The sequence below is a fragment of the Populus euphratica genome, unplaced genomic scaffold (genome assembly GCF_000495115.2).
Source record: "Populus euphratica unplaced genomic scaffold, PopEup_1.0 scaffold329.1, whole genome shotgun sequence".
NCBI classification, from domain to species: domain Eukaryota; kingdom Viridiplantae; phylum Streptophyta; class Magnoliopsida; order Malpighiales; family Salicaceae; genus Populus; species Populus euphratica.
Genome location: NW_011500009.1, coordinates 563451 through 582639, shown reverse-complemented (window position 1 = coordinate 582639; position 19189 = coordinate 563451). Strand labels below are relative to the sequence as shown.

General features: G+C 33.8%; 1 protein-coding gene across 2 annotated transcripts; it reads right to left on the bottom strand.

Annotated features, from left to right (window-relative positions):
- Positions 1-1540: 1540 nt before the first annotated feature.
- LOC105141367 (ARM repeat superfamily protein) lies at positions 1541-18589 on the bottom strand. 2 transcript variants are annotated; one of them, XM_011048558.1, is made up of 25 exons: positions 18160-18589; positions 17944-18053; positions 17770-17842; positions 17609-17670; positions 16672-16813; positions 16026-16244; positions 15838-15904; positions 9866-10265; positions 9068-9215; positions 8810-8970; positions 8194-8293; positions 7774-7848; positions 7518-7652; positions 6144-6233; positions 5646-5828; positions 5440-5544; positions 5102-5260; positions 3556-3600; positions 3227-3448; positions 2799-2905; positions 2655-2711; positions 2490-2562; positions 2146-2394; positions 1945-1998; positions 1541-1828 (listed from the first exon to the last, which is right to left on the bottom strand). In XM_011048558.1, exons 1-23 carry the CDS (start codon positions 18298-18300, stop codon positions 2233-2235), a joined length of 3036 nt encoding a protein of 1011 aa, XP_011046860.1. In that variant the 5' UTR covers positions 18301-18589; the 3' UTR covers positions 1541-1828; positions 1945-1998; positions 2146-2232. The 2 variants fall into 2 exon arrangements, with proteins under 2 accessions (XP_011046860.1, XP_011046859.1); XM_011048557.1 differs by having other exon boundaries at positions 1541-1998.
- Positions 18590-19189: the final 600 nt, after the last annotated feature.

Here is a 19189-nt window from a genome sequence, read left to right as displayed (position 1 = left end):
ATGCCTGATAATATTTTGATCCTTCATGTTCTATCTTCCTCTACCTATTATTTGATGTAATCGAGCTTGAATCTCCAATTAGGTTTCTAGATTCATATTGATATTCATTGTATCCTTGTTAAAATTCAACCTAAATATTCATTTGCTCTTTGTTATTTCTTTTATGAGTGTTGATTATGTTCTTTGTCTTTGGGTCAGGCTAATAAGCTTAGTTCATGTAGACGAGCTGAGCCTCTTAAGCGCTTTAAGATTTGACAAGATAAAAATTTACTAAAACAAATGCGTCAATCTTTAAAATTATAAAATTATATTTGGCAAACATGTCCTAACATTATTTCAGCAGCCTCATATTTTTTTTTTTGTCAAATACAATCTTTTTTAAATATCAATTAAATCTCAGATTTTTAAAGGATGGTTTTGCAATTAATTTTGGGACTCTTATATTATTTTTTACCCTTTAATATTTAATATATAAAATTATAAACTTATATGTAAGGCACTTTTCCAATATTAAATAAATTTTGTTTGTTAAAAAATATTAAAACAAAAAAATATTTAATAAAAAATACATTTATATTTAAATTGCATATGGTCAAGTGTCAAAAAGAAAATCTTGTTTTCATTTTAATACAAAAAATATGAAAAAAAAATACATTGTATTATTTAGCATTTTTTCTTAAAACAAAAAAAATAAAAAAATAATTTTTATATTTTGCATGCATTATGAATTTAATAACAAGTTTATTAAAACCATTACAGCTTACCTAATTTTTTTTAAAATAAAATATTTATTTATTTCTAATATTGAGAATTGCAAACTTATAAATAAAATATCCTCAATATTAAATGAAATAAAATACAAAAAACATGCTTAGACTTATCCTATAAAGTCATGATTCACTCTAATGGAGTGAAATTGCTTTAACCAAAAACACACAATACTGCCTTAGTAATATAAGATGTACTAATAATGATATCATTTAATGTATAAAAAATTAATCTTCTTATCCAAACTTTGAAAATTAATTATAATTTTAGTAATCAAAATATTACATAACAACTCCAAACCTTTGTTATTTGATAAAAAAACAAAAAACAAAAAATCCTTGTTTTTTCTCTATGTATTCAAAAGTCTTGATATAAGAGAGTAATCATCGCAAAAAATCAAGATGATTTTTCCTTTTGTAAAGCAACAACCAAGATCACTCATTTTTTTTTCTTTTATCAATTAATGACCTGGTATCAAAGACTGCCGGAATGTTTCAAGTTTGATCAGAGGACACAGATCACCTACGCAATCAATGGATGGATTTAAGTGCGTGTTATGGGGGTATAGATTCTTACTTAGCCCCAGATGCAGTTTGGTTTTGCAGCTGACTGGCACTTTTGGGTCTTTGGCGACAGGTTCAGCCTCACCCAGACTCTCGGGGGCTGCACCATGGTTGTATCAAAACTCAACATGGGAGGCATTAAAACCTCAGGCCTGCTAAAGAAAAAGAAGTGGAGAAAGAAGCAGATTAGGGAGAATTAACACAGTTTAAGAGGATAAAAGTCAATAGGAATCATAAATGATCATCCATCTTTCTTGTCCATTTGCATTTTTCCCAAGATATTTACGTATAAACACTCATTTCTGAACATATTTTTCAAACATTCGAGTTCATAAGCAGTCCACGGGATTGGCATGTGAGATCAAAAACAGGTAACGAATTCCAACTCAACAGCACAATGTACATCTTTTCTTCAATTCTATAAGATCTTCTTTTCATTTGTAGAGCCGTGACAAAAACCTATGACCTCAATGCTGCGACCCTTGTGCCTTGAAAATCTGGAACAAGAAAGGAGCAGCAAGCTATTTACAGATTTTCCTGTTGCCAAAGGGGGCGTATACAAATGAAAGTTGAAATGTAGATGTTGTAAAGCAACCACCCAGTTCATTCTTACAAAGAAATAACACGAAGAATGTCAAACCACAAATCCAATCCACCAACACATCACCTGGAGTAACAAACAAGTTGCACAGTTAGACGCAAGCCAGCAAAATTGAGTGCTGCCACTAGAATTTCCAAGCAACTCAGATAGAAACGCTAAATGAATGCCAGACATGAAAAATGGCCTCTGCATCAAAAGGGAGCAAGAACTTACCCTATGTCTTCTCACTATGGGACAGAAAAAATTGAAGGGGCCCTGATACGTGACCACTAAGCAAAAAGGAAAGTGTACTATTCCTGTCTATGGCATCTTCAAAGCCTGTTTCAACTGTGCAAATGCTGCTGGATGCATTCTACTAATAGCTGAGTTAAAAGATTCTCCATGAAGAGTAGCACATGTTTGAAGATTCTCTCTTACTGAGTTCTCCAAAGACCATCGTTTTATAGGATCTGAAAATTTAATCTGGAGAAGAACATGTTAGAGAAATTATCACACATGGTCCCTGCAGATTTCATCATTGAAATTCAGTGCCTCAGGCAAAACAGAAGAATGTTAACCTGTCTTTTCCTGTACTCTCTACTTGGAATTATGCCTTCACCATGAAACTTGCTGGAGCTCATGTTATCACCACTGCAATTATTATAGGAAGGTTAAGAACGAGTCAAGAGACTAGAAAAACTAAGTAAACACCAAATCAAATTCGATTGTACAAGGGAGGTAACCTTGACTCTTCCTCCGTTAAATCATCATTTGCACCCAAAATTACACTTGTACATACACTGCATGAATTAAAGCTCATGAAGCAGGTGTAGGTCATTGAAAGCAGTTGTAGCAAACGATACCAAAATTCAAATTTGAAACTGCACCTGAGGATCTGATCAAGTTTATCAACAACTTGAGGCAGTCTTAGTGTCAAAATTATTGAAAGTGCTAATCCAAATGTCTTTTTCTGATCAGAAGATGCATTATCTATCTGTACAATAATATTAAAACGAAGACAAAGTTAACGCAACGAGACACGCTGGCCATGAACACTAGAAAAGCATTATGCTGGAGTCTATATATCAATGGTAGATTCAGCACATTGATTTCCTCACTTCTAGAGATGGCATGAGTTGCAGTTAATTATAGCAGTCTATGCATGGGAATGTCTAACCATCACTTGAAACTATTTACTTGCAAAATACACCACAACGGATGTGTGCATAGAAACTAAAATAATTTAACAAATTAGAAGAGGACAAACATCAAAACCAGTCAAAGCATTTTTGAAATGAAAGCATGATTTACTGACCTTGTCAAGCCATATGTCAACCAAACAAAGAAGTACATTTTCCTCAATTGGAATGTCTGCCTGCTGGAGAAGCAATGAAAGTGATGGTTCTGCTGTCAATTGGGCAAGGTAATTGGTGTTCATCACCAAAATCCTTGCTAGAATTGCAGCTGAAGATGCTTTAACAGCTGCCTTGGAAGGTTCAAAATCATCTCTTCCACTTAAACATATCATGATTAGTTTCTAGCAAAAAAAACATACAAATGGTTAAAAGATATCCAAAACATATCAAACAGAAACCATATAACTGATAATAGGTTGCAAGAATCTAACACAAGAACTGCACTTACTTGCAAAGTGCTGCTAATAAGCGGGGGCACTTCAGCAGGGAAGCACTGCAAAATGAGAAAGGCAAGTGACAAACCTGAGTGCTCATAACTATCAAACAAGCTCCAGTGGCTAAAACGACCAAAAACCTCCCAGAATCATCACAAAACCTGCTTTAACTTTGAAAACAGTTCTGTAGTTTTCATCTATATTTTTGTCTCTATCACAGAAACGTTTCTTTAGAAAAATAAGAAAATACATTACCAGCTATTATTTTTTGAAAATAGGAAAGAAAGATCACCCTTAAATGACTAATTGACAAAGGGATTAAAAATGTAAACCAACCATGTCCTTTGTTTTCCAGGTTCTCAAAAATCTCAAAGATTCCAATTTTACAGGGAACAGTTCAGTTTTAACTAATTAGCACATTTTCTTCAATTTTGTACTCTAGCAATTCTCTACAAAAATGACAATTTTTTCACAATTAAAAACTTCCCAAATGGTCTGTGTTTTCCATCATACATTTTTTTTCCTTTTTTTTTTTGCCCCCATCAGAGCATTCTCAGTGGATTGAAAGCATATTTTGCATAACACAGTTAGGAAGTTAATAAGCATATTACTCCAAAGGTTAAACAGAAACAAACTAATTACATATTCCTTGGACATGGTCATTTAATGGCAGAACATGCCATGGTAACCAAAAATTTTACTCATTACATGGATTGTGCATATGAGATCTAGTTGGCAATCCATGAAAAATAACAAGGATCTGTTTCAAATTACATAAACACAACAGGATAATAGATTTCAATAAGATGGAAGGTTAAAGTGCCAGGAGTACAAAAATAAACTGTTATCTCTTCATGATTCAGTACACAATAACAACCATAGGCTGTGCCACTGATGTAACTTGGCAAGCAGAAATAATTAAACTAGAAAGGTCTAGATAATTTGCATATATGTTGTAGGGCATTTTAAGTATGTGATTGGTGATGCAATGATTTAGGAAAAAAAAATACAAACGAGTATTCTGTGAAGCACAGATTGATGTCAATTTTTCTTGTTTTGGCATGTTTGATTAGAAAAAAACTAAATGGGCATACTCCAGAAGATGCCTCATGATTTACTGAATTTTTCGGCTGAGAAAAAGAGAGAAAATACCAGCATAAATAGATATTTTAACATATAGGGTTTGACATTACCATGACCCACCAGATAGGTCAAATGTGTTTCAATTGAAAAAGACAAATACAGACAGCAATAATTTTGAGGCACCAAAGATTAAGTCAGTATAGATACATCAAATAATCTAAGAGCATCAGGCAAGAATTCGTGTTTACCGAGGCAATTGCCAGATATCAAGAGATGGACATGGATAAATTTAAGAGCACAAAAGTTTCTGTAGCCTGCAGTTTTAATCAGCACACAGCCTCCCTTTCCCTCTTTAATTTAACATAGAAATAAATGATGAACTTACTGGCATAAAAGATAAAAAAATAAAGAGCTGTTTCAAAGTTCAAATATCAGATAAAGGCTGCAATTAGATTCAGGAAAATTTAAATTAGGTACCTGTACTAATATATCAATGACAGGAAGAGTTGATAATAGGCCTCTATCATTAACATTTCCAACAATCAGATCAAGAACTTTGGCAACGCTGGAAGCATGCATTCTTAGAAATTCAGTCCCACCCAAAATTATGTAATCCTCCATGATATTTACAGCGACCTGCAATTATATTAATGTCAACAAAATTTCATCAACCAATTATAGCAACTGCAGGTTTGCTGTTGACGAAACTAGATGCAGAACAAAAGAGCCATACTTAAGACAACAAGAACAGGCACACCACTTGCATTGAGCATTAAATACATGAATAATATAATAGATACTACAATAAATCCAACCTGCAAGTGGTCGAAACTTCTTTCCATGATTTCCACGAGACATGGGAAGTATGCTAGCAGTCGAGGCTCCATTGCAGGCGCATGGGAAAGTGTAGCTTCCCATAACTGCATGGTTATGCCAGTTAAATTTGCTATTATCAATTAACTACTGAAGGCAGCATATGGAAGCTCACACAATAATTAAAAACTAGGCATGGGAAACTAACCAGCATGCCATCCTCTAAAAGATTCAGTATATCAGGGCTATTTATATCAATTCCACCATGCAGAATAGGCAATAGCACACTGTAGCAAGTAGGTGAGTGGTAGCCAAGTTCAACCACAAAATTCCGCAAAGCAATGAGAAGCTGAATCTGCAGAAGACTCTCACCGGAAGCCTCCTCCCAAACCTTTTCAAAAAGCATCAAGAAAAACAATGACATCAGAAAGGCCAAACCATAGTATGTGTAAAATGTGCTTGGTATGACTATATTCAAGAATCACTGGAGCGAAACTCTTAGTTCCACATACTTTAACTCGATTTCTTCTAAACCTAACCACAGAAATTCAGAAAGAGTTCACTCAGCAGAACCCCTTTATTTAACAAAAATGTTGTGTTCTTGTCAATGTAAAAAGACATGAGATCAAATGTTTTTCTTAATGGTATACAACACTAACATGTTCAAGCATTAGAATAACAGAAAATATAATGGCTTGTCCACTACCTTCTGAAAAAATTGCACCAACTTGTTTGCAAATGGAATGATCTCATGGACATGTCCAATAAGAACAGATATCAAATTCAAAACCTGAACCTGAAATTGCATGAATGAATAGAAAAACTAGTATGAGCACATTAATGAGGTAAGAATACCATGGCAGTTGAAATCATAAATAATTCATCTAATTCATGCTTTAGCTACCCACATCACAGATTGGAAATGTGTGGTTCACAAATTTTAATCATTTAAAAATGGTATCACAAAGAAGCAGAAGGATATTCTTGAAAAAGAATATATCCAAAATCAGATTGACGTTCAGAATCAATGATTTCTGAACATGCATTTTTCAAATTCTTGAAATTAAGTATTCATTTAACTAACTTTTACAGAGATAAGAAACACGCTATATTTTTTAGAAAAACATTTAAGCTATTGAACTAGCTATGAACAACATAAAAAATTGCATCTAAATAATTTAAATTAAATATATAAACACTCAAATGATTCATTTCCTTACAAATAATTTTCTAGCTAGCTCCATATAATTTCTTGAAAATTAAGTACTTAAGAACAATGGTGAAGATAATGATCCTCTTTTTTTTTTTAAAGGCTGGAAACACTAACATTTTTTTTCTATGATAAGATTCTTGGCTAGAATAACTTATTTGAAAGGTTAGGATAACAAATACCCTAAAAACTTCTACAATCAAATATTTTGGTAGAGCTTGTGTTTTATAAGTTAAAAATTCGGGAATGGATAGAAGTTCTAAGAATTCTTTAGTTTATAAAATGCCTATTTTATTACATTATCTAAAGGTGTGATAAAGTTCTACATCAGAGTCAAAAGTGACATGGTAAAAAACAAAAAAAATCTAATATAATTACTGAATGGATTAATATTATTATTTTTGAATTTTGATGTTTTTATATTTACTGTCTTATTTTTTAAGCATTTTTAAGCTTTGATGGTCAAAATATAGTGCCAATAAGGTGCTATGTAGTTTAAGGATAATTTAGGAAATCTTTTTTATATCATTTAAGGTTTTATATAGCTTCTAAATAGACATTTAACGAAAATTATGGGATTGGCATTTTAAAAAAAATACAATTGTTGGGAATAAGGGAGGGTGCTTTATATATAGTTTACGATTGGACACCCATCCCTAAGACTCATCCAAAATCAATGATAATAAATGCTTGACATCCCTTTCTCCTTTTTTCACATTGGGAGATGGGGTATATAATTTGGAATGGCTAAAAGAGGAGAAGGGCAATAATCCATGTTCCTCAAAGAGATGCAGGAGGTTAATAGGAAAAGCAAGCAAAAGTATCCATGCATGCAGTGACTATCAAGGTGAACCACAAGTATCATCTTACCTTCGAGTCAAACTCCTGAACCTCCTCAACCAACTTAAAGCACAAATCAAAGCAAATAGGAAGGAGATCTACAAATTCTTGCTCTGAGAAGTTTGCATCCTCAACATGCAAACACAAAGACCGACAAGCTGCAAGCTAGTGCAATGAATTACAATTTCAGTAGTTGAAACAGAAAAACAAAACATTCAAAGCCCCAAAAGCGGGGAAAAAGGAGAGATGTGAAGGCACATAACGGAGGTTAATTCAAGCATCATACCTTCACAGACAGGTTTTTGTCTTGTAGCAATCTGATCAAACTACAATACACTGGTCTCTTTGTGTCAGCTTTAATCTGCAAAGAAAAAAAAAAGAGCAACCACAGCAGGAAGTATCAAATCTCTTGGAACATAAGCCAGAATAACTGTATAATGTGTCAGCACATAGGAACATCAGCCTACTTTATTTCCAAAGAACAGGAGCAATATTCTAGATTAACTCCTGAGCATGCATAGAGCCACAATATGGCAACTTTTAGATATCATGCTAGGAACCAACATGCTGAGAAGAAACAGGACAAAACACACACACTTCATTCTTGACAATGAGGTATAACAATTTCATTTTCTTCTTGAAAAGGAAAAGGAAATGTTACAATTACTTAAGATTTCTCTACCAAAAAGCTAAAAAGTGTCGTTACCTCAGAAACCCATTGTCCTAGTATCAGTGCAACTTTTCGATGTATAACACACATATTTGGATGATCATTCGACAGTTCAAGGGATAAAGCACCATTAAACCTGTAATGAATAGTTTCCAAGTGGAATAGAGAAGGATGGATCATCATATAGCCCATCAAAATATATACCAAGTAGATTAAATTTGGTTATGAAACCACAATCTAACCAGTTAGTACAATTCCAGTGACTTCAATTCCAAAAATTTTGAAAAACACAGTGATCAAATAATATCCTACTCATTTTCCTCAGACATCATGTTCCTTAAACAACTAATACATCTGGAAAAATATCCTCTACATATTTCCAGAAGCATTATCGAATCTGGAAATCCATCCCTATCCAAACACCCTAAAACCACGCTTACTAAATTTGCAAGTAGATACTAAAGGCGTGCAAGTGGTAATCCCCAAATGAAAAACCCCTTTTCATTAACAAAATTCCGAAGCTAATGGCACCAGCAAACAATTAGTGTTTAAAACCAATACCTTTTAATGTGAGTGCAATTAATGATAACTAACTCAAACAACATACAGATTGATTAAATAACATTAGTAGCATAGATTAGAATTCTTATACCAATCTTTGAAGCTGAGGTAGTTAGAGAGCTCATAATAAACATATGCAGCAGCACCATAGGCAGCATCTTTAAGAAGTAGCCCAGGAGTAATTTCAGTAACTGATGTTGGGCAAGCATTCATTGCCTCCTGAAGGATGGACACCACAACAGGACCCAACAGCTACAAATAGCAAAGAAACAACATAAGCTCACAGCTTTTAACAGAGCGCTTTGCAGATTTTTAATATAGATCATTCTAGAGTTGAAACTTCACCTACCTGGCTATGATTTTCAAACAATACTATGTATAAAGCTTCAGCGCAAGGCCTCAGTTTTTCAGTCCACTGAACCATATCCTGCTCATGATGAAAAGATTCTGGGTTTTGATACAACTCCTCCAAATCACTAGCAGTTAGAACAAAATACCTGACAAAACATCAATCTCACATAATTATTTGAAAAGTAGATAATCATCACACAGGAGATCCAGAATGCTGAAAGATACGCATAAAGCATTTGGTGCCATATGTTATATCTCTTATCATTACCCAGCCACATAGAGATCCATGAAGCAAATAGAAATTCTGCAAGAGGGGGGAGGGGAAGCAATGTTTGACTTAAGATGTGATTAGAGCAACAAGATTTGGCTCATATCCCACATGGAGAGAAACACACATTGATGAATATTAAAGTAGCAGTTAGATTTGATGAATGTCAAAGTACTTTTATTGGAGGCATGGTTAGCATGAAGTTGAACCTGTATTTGATGGAATATAGACACTTTCTTCAGAAAATCAAAGAAGGGAAAATGAGCCAAAGATTTGGGTAATCAAAGATGTGAGATTCTGGAGTACATGCTTCGCATCAAAATACAGAGATGACCTATCAACAGTGCTAAATTGTTGCCTTTATGAATCCCAAACCCTAGAGCAGCAATCATAAGTAAGATTAAAAAAAATATACAGCTGCAGAGCTTCATTCAATCAGTTTTAAGAACTGAACCCCCATGCATTTGAAATTGAGTATTCTTCTAAATTATAGGCAAAATAATTAAGCACAAGTTGAGGTATCATTACCTCCTTATTACCACATTACACAAATGTATTATTCGTTCAGTTGGAAGAAGAGAAGTCAGGACACCACCAACAGCATTGGAAATGTTCTTTTTCATCTGCTCCACTGTAATCACACTTTCATCCATCACCCGCCCAGTTAGGTTTAGCTTATACTCCTTACATTCAAGGACACACTTCACCATTACCATGCATTGAATCAGGAATTGCTCAAATGATAAAATATATGGATCCGGATCAGTTATCTTGTTTAAACAGAAATCCATGACAGGAGGAAGAACAGACTTGTCGCCAAATGAATAAGGATGTCTGCACTGAATTGTGACCAAAACCTTCATTAATTTGGTACATGCCCTCTTTATGAAGTCCCAAAATTTAGGATGTCCCTTCTGGAAAGATGAATCTGTCGAACAACACAGCACAAGAAAATTAGTTTACTCCTAAATAAGTAACCTGTTAAGAGAGAAAGAAAGAAAAGGGAAAGGCTGAGAATAAAAGAGCCTGATTAAGTTTCTTCTCCATTCAATTATACATGCATATGGAAATGACATTCTTGGCATATAAATATGGAATGGCATGCAGGATAATGAATTCAATTCAATATTTCTATATAACTCTCTCCTGCTCTTTATAGTTAATAAAGTGTTTGTTAAATATGAAAATTGATGTCAGTGTTGAAGTAATTAAGGCAGATTTAAAGCTGATTTATAGGAAGTAAAAACAGAAAGTCAGATATCCTTTTCTATAAATCAAAACCTAGCAATAATATCTATTTATGTGTAGTTAATAGCTATCCTAATATAAATCTGTAGATGTTGTATGTATATATTCAAGAATTCATTCTGAAATAAAGTGAGAAGTCAGAATTTAACAACTCTCCATATGGTATCAGAGCCTAAACCGAGCCTTTTTTTTTTTTTTGAGCCTATCTCTCTCTAAACCTCGGATTTCTCATCTTCTTTTCCCATCTGTCTTGACAATCTTAGTCACATGCTCTAGCAAATCTGTCCAGATCTGAAAACACTACAAAAGAAACTCAAATAGCAGGGAAATTCCAGAGTTTACAATCATCCTACCGACTGAATAGAAGAAAATATCTAAAGTGGTCACAGACAGTAAAAACCTTTCTTAAAGGAAAGGGAAAGATTACTCATTTGATGGACAATCCTCCCAGTCCAAAAAACCCAAAGTTTACACTCTGGGATGAAGAAGACTCCATGATTATATCATAGCTATGGAACTCTATTATGCCAGAAGTTTGTGGGTCTTACATGTTTCTGGTTATAGCAAAAGACATGGGATGAAGTGAGACAGACCTACTCTAAAGTGAAGGATGCTGCGTTATTCTATGAGATTAAGACGAAACTTTCAATGACCAAACAAGGTAATATGATGGTTATTGAATATTATAATACTATGAAAAGTTTCTAGTTGGAATTGGACTATTATCAGGATTTTAAGATGTAGTATAGCGATGATGCTATGATTTTAAAGAATTTTGTAGAAAGAGAAAGGATCTATGAATTTCTTGTAGGACTCAACATAGAATTTGATCAAATGCGAGTCCAAATACTTTGGAAAGGAATCTCTGCCCTCACCAATGAGGTATTCTCAGTAATAAGGGCTAAAGAAGGAGGGAGAACTATGATGCTTGAGGTCCCAAATACTGAAGGTTCTGCTATGATGATAATTAATAGCTGAAACCCAAGTGATGCTAGCAAAAACCAAAATGATGCCATGAATGGTGCAGAAGTGGTGAAGATTGAAGGGAGAAAATTCTTTAAAGATGATTAGTTTTTTAATTATTGCAAGAAAACAGGTCATACAAAGGATACCTGCTGGAAACTCCATCGAAAACCACCAAGGATAGGGCGTAATGAAGGATGGAAATGGAACCATTCAAGAGGATATGCATAATTAACAAATTCAGAAGAGGCAGCACATAAGTCCAGCACCCTAGAGGTGAGAGGATTCAACAAAGAGAAAATTGAACGCCTAAGAACCTTACTCAACATAATAGAGAAACCATCTGGATCATGCTCTCTTGCTTAAAATGGTAAAATTCCAATTTCTCATGTCTTTAATGCCTCAAACAAGAACCATTCCAGCATTTGGGTCATTGACTTAAGAGCAACAGACCATATGACTTATTCTGCAAGTGCCTTCACATCATATCAACCATGTCCTAGCCGTGAGAAAATCATGGTGGCTAATGTATCTCTAACCACAATTGCAGACCAGGGAACAATCCCTCTTAATCCTGTATTTACTCTTAAAAGAGTATTACATGTTTCTAATCTAACTACAAATCTGTTGTCTATCCAAAAACTAATTAAAGACATAAATTGTAGTGTAACTTTCTTTCTTGATCACTGCATATTATATGCAGGACCTAGCTACAGGGAGGACGATTGGGCAAGCTAGAGTCAAGGACGGGCTGTACATGCATGGAATGCAAGGCAGCAGTAGTAACTCCCCTTCTTTATCATTCATTTCAGTTAATTCTAATAAAACTGATGTTTGGAATCATCATTGTCGTTTAGGACATCTATCATTTAAGATTCTTAGGAACATGTTTCTGTCTTTATATAAAAATCTTGGTGTTGAACAATTGCATTGTGAAATCTATGAATTTGCAAAGCACTATTGAGTGCCTTTTACTATAAGTGATTCAAGATTTGTCTCCATTTACTATAATTCACTCAGATATATAAGGTTCCTATAACATTCCTAATATTTCAGAAGCAAAAGATTTTGTAACATTTATTGATGATTGCACCTGAATGACTTGGGTTTACCTTCTCAAAGAAAATTTGATGTGAGTCATATCCTTCCAAACTTTACAAATATGATTAGGAATCAATTTGGGATTAGCATTAAAGGTTTTAAAACTAATAATGCTAAGGACTGCTTTAATCAAATTTTATCACCATACTTTGAAAAAGAAGGGATTATTCATCAATCATCTTGTGTCAATACTCCCTAACAAAATGGGTTAATAGAAAGAAAAAATATACATCTCTTTGAAACTACTCGAACTTTACTATTCCAACATCAAGTTCCAAAAAATTATTAGGGGGAAGCAGTTTTAACCTCTACATATTTGATAAAGCAAATACCTTCAAGAGTTATTGGTTTTAACAGTCCTTTAAACTATTTGTCAAAATTCTTTCCAAAGAATAATTTTTATTCTAAAATTCCCCTAAGGATCTTTGGGTGTGTCACCTATGTTCACATTCATAAACATCAACGAGACAAACTTGATGTTAGAGCTCTTAAGTGTGTTTTCATAGGATATTCCATCACACAAAAAGTTTACATATGTTATCATCCATCTTTAAGTAGATTTCTTGTGTCAAAGGATGTAAGTTTTAATGAAAATCAGTCTTTCTTCAACAAATCTTCTCTTCAAGGGAAGGAAAACAACACAAAAGATAAGACTAACAATGACTTTGACATTTTTTCATTCCAAATCCCATCTAGGCAACAATCATCTCCCATTTCACCATTTTGTGAGTCTCCAAATATTACCCTGCAGGGAGAAACTACTGCTGACATACCTCTTCAAGTATATAGAAGAAGGATATAGCCTGATTTGACTCTCTTGCAAGCCCGAGAATCTGAACGAGAGCAAGGTAATGAACTTTCTCATTCATCTCTACCTCCTCCTGACCTTGATCAACCAATTGCTATTAGAAAAGGAAGAAGAGAATGCACCAAGAATCCCTTATATCCTATAGCTAATTTTATATCGTTTCAAAAGTTCACACCATCACACAAAGCCTCTCTCAAAAATAAACTCCATAACTATCCTAAAAAACTTGCATGAGGCTCTAAGAAATGAGAATTGGAAAATTGTCATGAGAGAAGAGATGAATGCATTAGAGAGGAATCAAAGATGGGAAGTAGTTGGGTTACCAAAAGAGAAGAAAATAGTTGGGTGTAAGTAGGTTTATGCCTTGAAATATAAAGCTGATGGCAACCTACAAATGTATAAAGCCAGGCTAGTTGCAAAAGAATTTACACAAACATTTAGGATAGACTATCAAGAGATATTTGCTCCAGTTGCTAAGATGAACACCATTCGAATTCTGATTTCTTTATATGGTAATCTTGGATGGTGTATGCAGCAATACGACGTTAAGAATGCCTTCTTACATGGAGACTTGGAAGAAGAGGTTTATATGGATCCATCACCAGGATTCAGTCACTCCCTTCTTTCCAACCAGGTCTGCAGACTAAAAAAAGCACTTTATGGCTTAAAACAGTCCCCTAGAGCCTAGCTTGAAAGGTTCACCAAAGCCATGGTTTTTATGGGATATCAGCAAAGCCAAGGAGATCATACTTTGTTCATCAAACACTCCATTTCAGGGAGAGTTACTATTCTGATTGTTTATGTGATGACATTATAATAATAAGTGATGACTTTGTGGAAAGAGATAAGTTGAGAAAGAGACTTTCAGCAGAATTTGAAATCAAGGAATTGGGGAAGTTGAAATACTTTTTTGGCATAGAAATAACACATTCAGAAAAGGGGATTTTTATCTCTCAACAAAAATATATTCTTGACCTTCTAAAGGAAACAGGAATGGTAGACTACAAACCATGTGAAACACCTAATGATCTAAAGCACAGACTTGAGAATGATGAGGAAGAAGCCACAACTAACAAGGGTTAATACCAAAGGTTAGTTGAAAAGTTGATCTACTTAGCTCACACTCATCCAGACATTGTTTATGTTGTGAGTGCGGTAAGTCAATTTATGCACAACCTGAAAGATTCACATCTCCAGGCAGCATATAGACTCCTCAAATACTTAATGTCTACTCCTGGAAAAGGAATTTTGTATAAAAATCATGGGAATCTGAACCTTGAAAGCTATACAGATACAGACTATGCTGGTGCATTAACAGATAGAAGATCAACATCAGGTTATTGTACTCTGCTACGAGGAAATCTTGAGACATGGAGAAGCAGAATTCAGATCAATGGCCCTTGGAATTTATGAGTTACTATGGATGAAGATTATCCTAGAAGATTTAAGAATCAAGTGGGATGAACCAATGAAGTTGTATTGTGACAATAAGCCTGCCACTGCAACAGCACACATTCCAGTGCAACATGATAGAACTAAACATGTGGAGGTAGCCACATTTTATCAAAGAAAAGTTTGAGAGTGGATTGATATGCACTCCTTATGTACCTATCAGGGAACAACTTGCTAATATACTTACTAAAGGTGTTCAGAATCCTGAGTTCAAAAACACCTTGGACAAGCTGGGAATGAAAGATCTCTTCCATCCAGCTTGAGGGGGAGCGTTGAAGATTCTGAAGTAATTAAGGCAAATTTGAAGCTAATTTGTAGGGAGTAAAAACAGAAAGTCAAATATCCTTTCCTATAAATCAAAATCAAGCAATAATACCTATTTATGTGTAGTTAATAGTTGTCCTAATATAGATTTGTAGATGCTGTATATATTCAAGAATTCATTCTGAAATATAGTGAGAAATCAAAATTTAACAACTCTCCATAGTCAGTTTAGGACATTCTTACTTGTATAACTTATCAGCCAACACTTAAAATTTACATGTAGCCACAATGCATGTTTTCCAAATGCATGGCTTATATGATCTCTAGAACTACTTTTTTTGTTTTTTTTTTTTTTATCAGCCAACACTTAAAATTTACATGTAGCCACAATGCATGTTTTCCAAATGCATGGCTTATATGATCTCTAGAACTACTTTTTTTGTTTTTTTTTTTTTTTTATCAGCCAACACTTAAAATTTACATGTAGCCACAATGCATGTTTTCCAAATGCATGGCTTATATGATCTCTAGAACTACTTTTTTTTTTTTTTTTTTTTTGGGGGGGGGGGGGGGGTTAGGGATGTTTATTAAACACAGATTACCACAGCTCACCACTAGGATATGCAAAACAAATAAAAGTTTGAAAACAAGAGAATTATCTCACAGTATGGGAGAAATGACTGGATAGCTTTCAAGAGTATAGGGGAAACCTCCTTGACTGGTTGGACCTCCTGACAAATTTTAAAAAAAAAAATAATCAAAAGTTAATCTCCCATGTTAAATTGCAATACAGAGTGTGCCAAACTCTTAAATTTGAAGAAAGGAAATAAAGAGAAAGAACTCAATAACTACCTGTACACATTTTGAATCACTTGGAAACCCTGAAATAATCAATTGGCGAATTATTTTTAAACATAATAGCCATCTCTCACTCATTAGATACAGCTCATCATGACGCTGTTCCAAAGCATTAGATGTATAGCTTTGTGCAAGTGTAGAGAAACTATTTAATATAGCTTGAACATCACTCTGCCAAAGGCCCCAGCTATATCCAAAGAGATGGGATGTTATCTGCCACAAAAAATGGTGATATGTGAAACACGTGACCATAACTCTATGATTTAAGACATAACTATTTGCTTGAGAGCAAGTTTCTATCTGTGCACTTTAGTTACAAGATCATAAAAATCATGATCATTGCTAGGAAATGCCTACCCATAACTGATATCATTAACTCATTATAAGGCCAGTACTGATATCTATGAACATTCTGAATCCAGCAGCCTGAAATGCTGATACTTCTGGCACAGGGCTTACATAAATGCTGTTCCACTCAGGAACATAGTCGTCTACAACAAGCCTACCATCCATACTTCATTCACATTCGGATGAAGTGCACTTTTTTCGTTGTCAGGTTGGATGACATTTGAAACTGAATAGCATGTAAAGAAATGGGATAAAGAATACTACCATAAGGGATAATACTCAGAAGTTATACCTCTGCATAGTTCCTTTGGTCAACAGTAAGACGTTTAGTGGATAATTCCTTCAGAGTTCGGAACAGAATCAAAAAAATCCTGTGAGAGGTAAGGACATCTGCCGATTGAAGCTTGTTCGCTAAAACTGAAAAGAGCTCTGGCCTAAAAATGTTGAAATGAGAGATCAAGAAATAAAGTTAGCTGAATGAAGTAACTCAGGGACCTTAGAACAGAAAAGAAGAAAGAACTGCTAGTAGGGAAAAGATCAGTAATTACAACAACAGGAAATATAAATACAGGAGTTAGCACTAATTACAGAAAGTACAAGATTGCCAATCTAAAAGATCTTCAACAATATCTAAATCACTAAATGCATAACCATTAGTTAAAAAAAAAAAAAATCATTCAGCTCAGAGCATCCATAACAACTTTGGATCTATTTGTTGTTGCTAGTCAAAGATTGTGATGTTTTGTCACAAAAACTTATGTAAGAAAAGCCACTGCATTTTTTACCCTATTTTCACCTTTATATTCATCAATATAATTTCACAACTTTTCATTGATAGCAAGACAGTAATGATAAGGATGACAAACATTGTAACAGAATTACAATAGACTATATTCTCCCATTGTTAACAAGGAACTGCATCTTGTTCAACCCCCTCCCCTCCCCCTAAAACCCCAAATCCCCTGCTCACGCATAAAGTAAAAAACTAAAAATAGTATAAAAAAATGAGTATTCCACCCTAAATTTAATATTCAGTATCAAAATGAAAATTCCAAAAGAGAAACAACAGGCAACCTCTACAAAAGAAACATCAGGCAAGTATCAGCAACCCACACTAAAATGTACTTACAACAAAATATCCTTTAAAAAAAAAATCTAAAACCAGTAACTAGAAAAACAACCACCGATGAAAGCATATGATATAGAAATAAAATGCCACAAACACATACCATTCTCTTGGATAATCAAGGCGAGCAATCTTGGAAATAAGAACAGCCAACAGTCCAGCTATCTACATCGATTAAAAAAAATATACATTTGAATTACAAATTAGCAAAGCAAATCAGAACCCCATTTTATGAGCTCCAACTTACAAAGTTAAGATCATCACCTTATCGTTCTCTTCTCTCAAATGCGACAGTAATTTTTGTCTCAAGTGATTTTTCTCTTCACTGCTTATTGCCCTGCTCACATACCAAAATATCACCTCATAAACTACGCCAAATTCAACAAAAATCCAAAAAATGAAGCTCAAATTATAAAAACAACGAGACTAGAGTCTTACGCAGAATCCCTCCGGTTCCTCCAGTACCGATTGATACTATTCTTAAAGTACACCGAAGCTAATAACCGAACATCGACTTGCGAAGCTAAATCTGCTGCAGTTATAACTTCCTAGAAATAAATTCAATTATTCACACATGCATTGCAATTTGAACTGAACTTAAACCCTATAAAATACAAAATCAAAACTGAAGAGAGCGAGCGAGAGAGGGTTTACCATTAGACAGGAGCAGAAACCAGGCCGACTCTCGAACTGCGAGAGCGCCGCCTCGGCTGGCTTGCGGACGCTCTCATCGCCGCTCATTGAATTCGTCAATAAAGAATATATTGTGCCTAAATCAGAAGCTGAGAGCGCCATAGCTGCTGCTCCTTTTTAGCCTTTTCTCTCTCGCTTTGAATCGGATCGAAGAAAATTTTGAAGTGATTTTGAATTAATTTTTTGAAGATTTAATTAATATTGTGCTCATTAAAATGGTACTCTAATGATTGATGGTTGTGATTATGCTTCCTGGCGTTTCTAGAAGCTGAATAATGAAGCGAGAGAGAAACCAGACAGGAGAGAGGAGGAGCTAAAAAGAAATAGAAGTACAATGCTGTTTGGGCGCAGTTTATAATGGGTTTGGGTTCCTTTCTGGTGGTCTCTATAACCTGGAAAATCTGGGGACTCGGGTCATGTGCGGACGAGTCTAGTTTCTTTCTTGTAAAGCGTGTTTTCATTATATGATTAGCCATGACCGTTTTTTAAAAAATTAATTTTAAAAAAAATATAAATTAAATTTTTTTTAAGTTTTTAGATTATTTTAATATGATAATTTTTAAAATAATTTTTTAAAAATAAAAAATTTATTTTAATATATATATTTAAATGAAAAATATTTTAAAAAATAACTGTAAATATACTATTAAACAAACCCTAACTATATTGAATTAAATTTTAAAAATATTTTTTATATATATTAAAATATTTTTATTATTAACACATTAAAAATATAAAATATAAAAATAAAATTTATTGAACTCCTAAATAAATTCTATCAATTCTTCTATTTCAATTTTATAAAATAAAGTTCTATTTTATAGTTAAAAAAATAAGAAGTATGAAATAAAAATAAAAAATATTTTAATATTATAAAATATAAAAAACTTGAATTTGGTCATTGAATTTTTAAATTTTACGTATTTTATATGTTCATAATATATACTAAGCTTTTAATTATTTAAAAATATTCTAATTGATTTATTTTTTT

What these genes read in the sequence shown, in the direction of transcription:
- LOC105141367 (XM_011048557.1), bottom strand. Translation starts at nt 18,300, where the DNA reads ATGGCGCTCTCAGCTTCTGATTTAGGCACAATATATTCTTTATTGACG. An exon ending in GTTTCTGCTCCTGTCTAATG is followed by an intron (nt 18,054 to 18,159) that starts GTAAACCCTCTC and finishes ATTTATTTCTAG; the next exon opens with GAAGTTATAACTGCAGCAGA. An exon ending in TTCAGGAGTTTGACTCGAAG is followed by an intron (nt 6,234 to 7,517) that starts GTAAGATGATAC and finishes ATGCAATTTCAG; the next exon opens with GTTCAGGTTTTGAATTTGAT.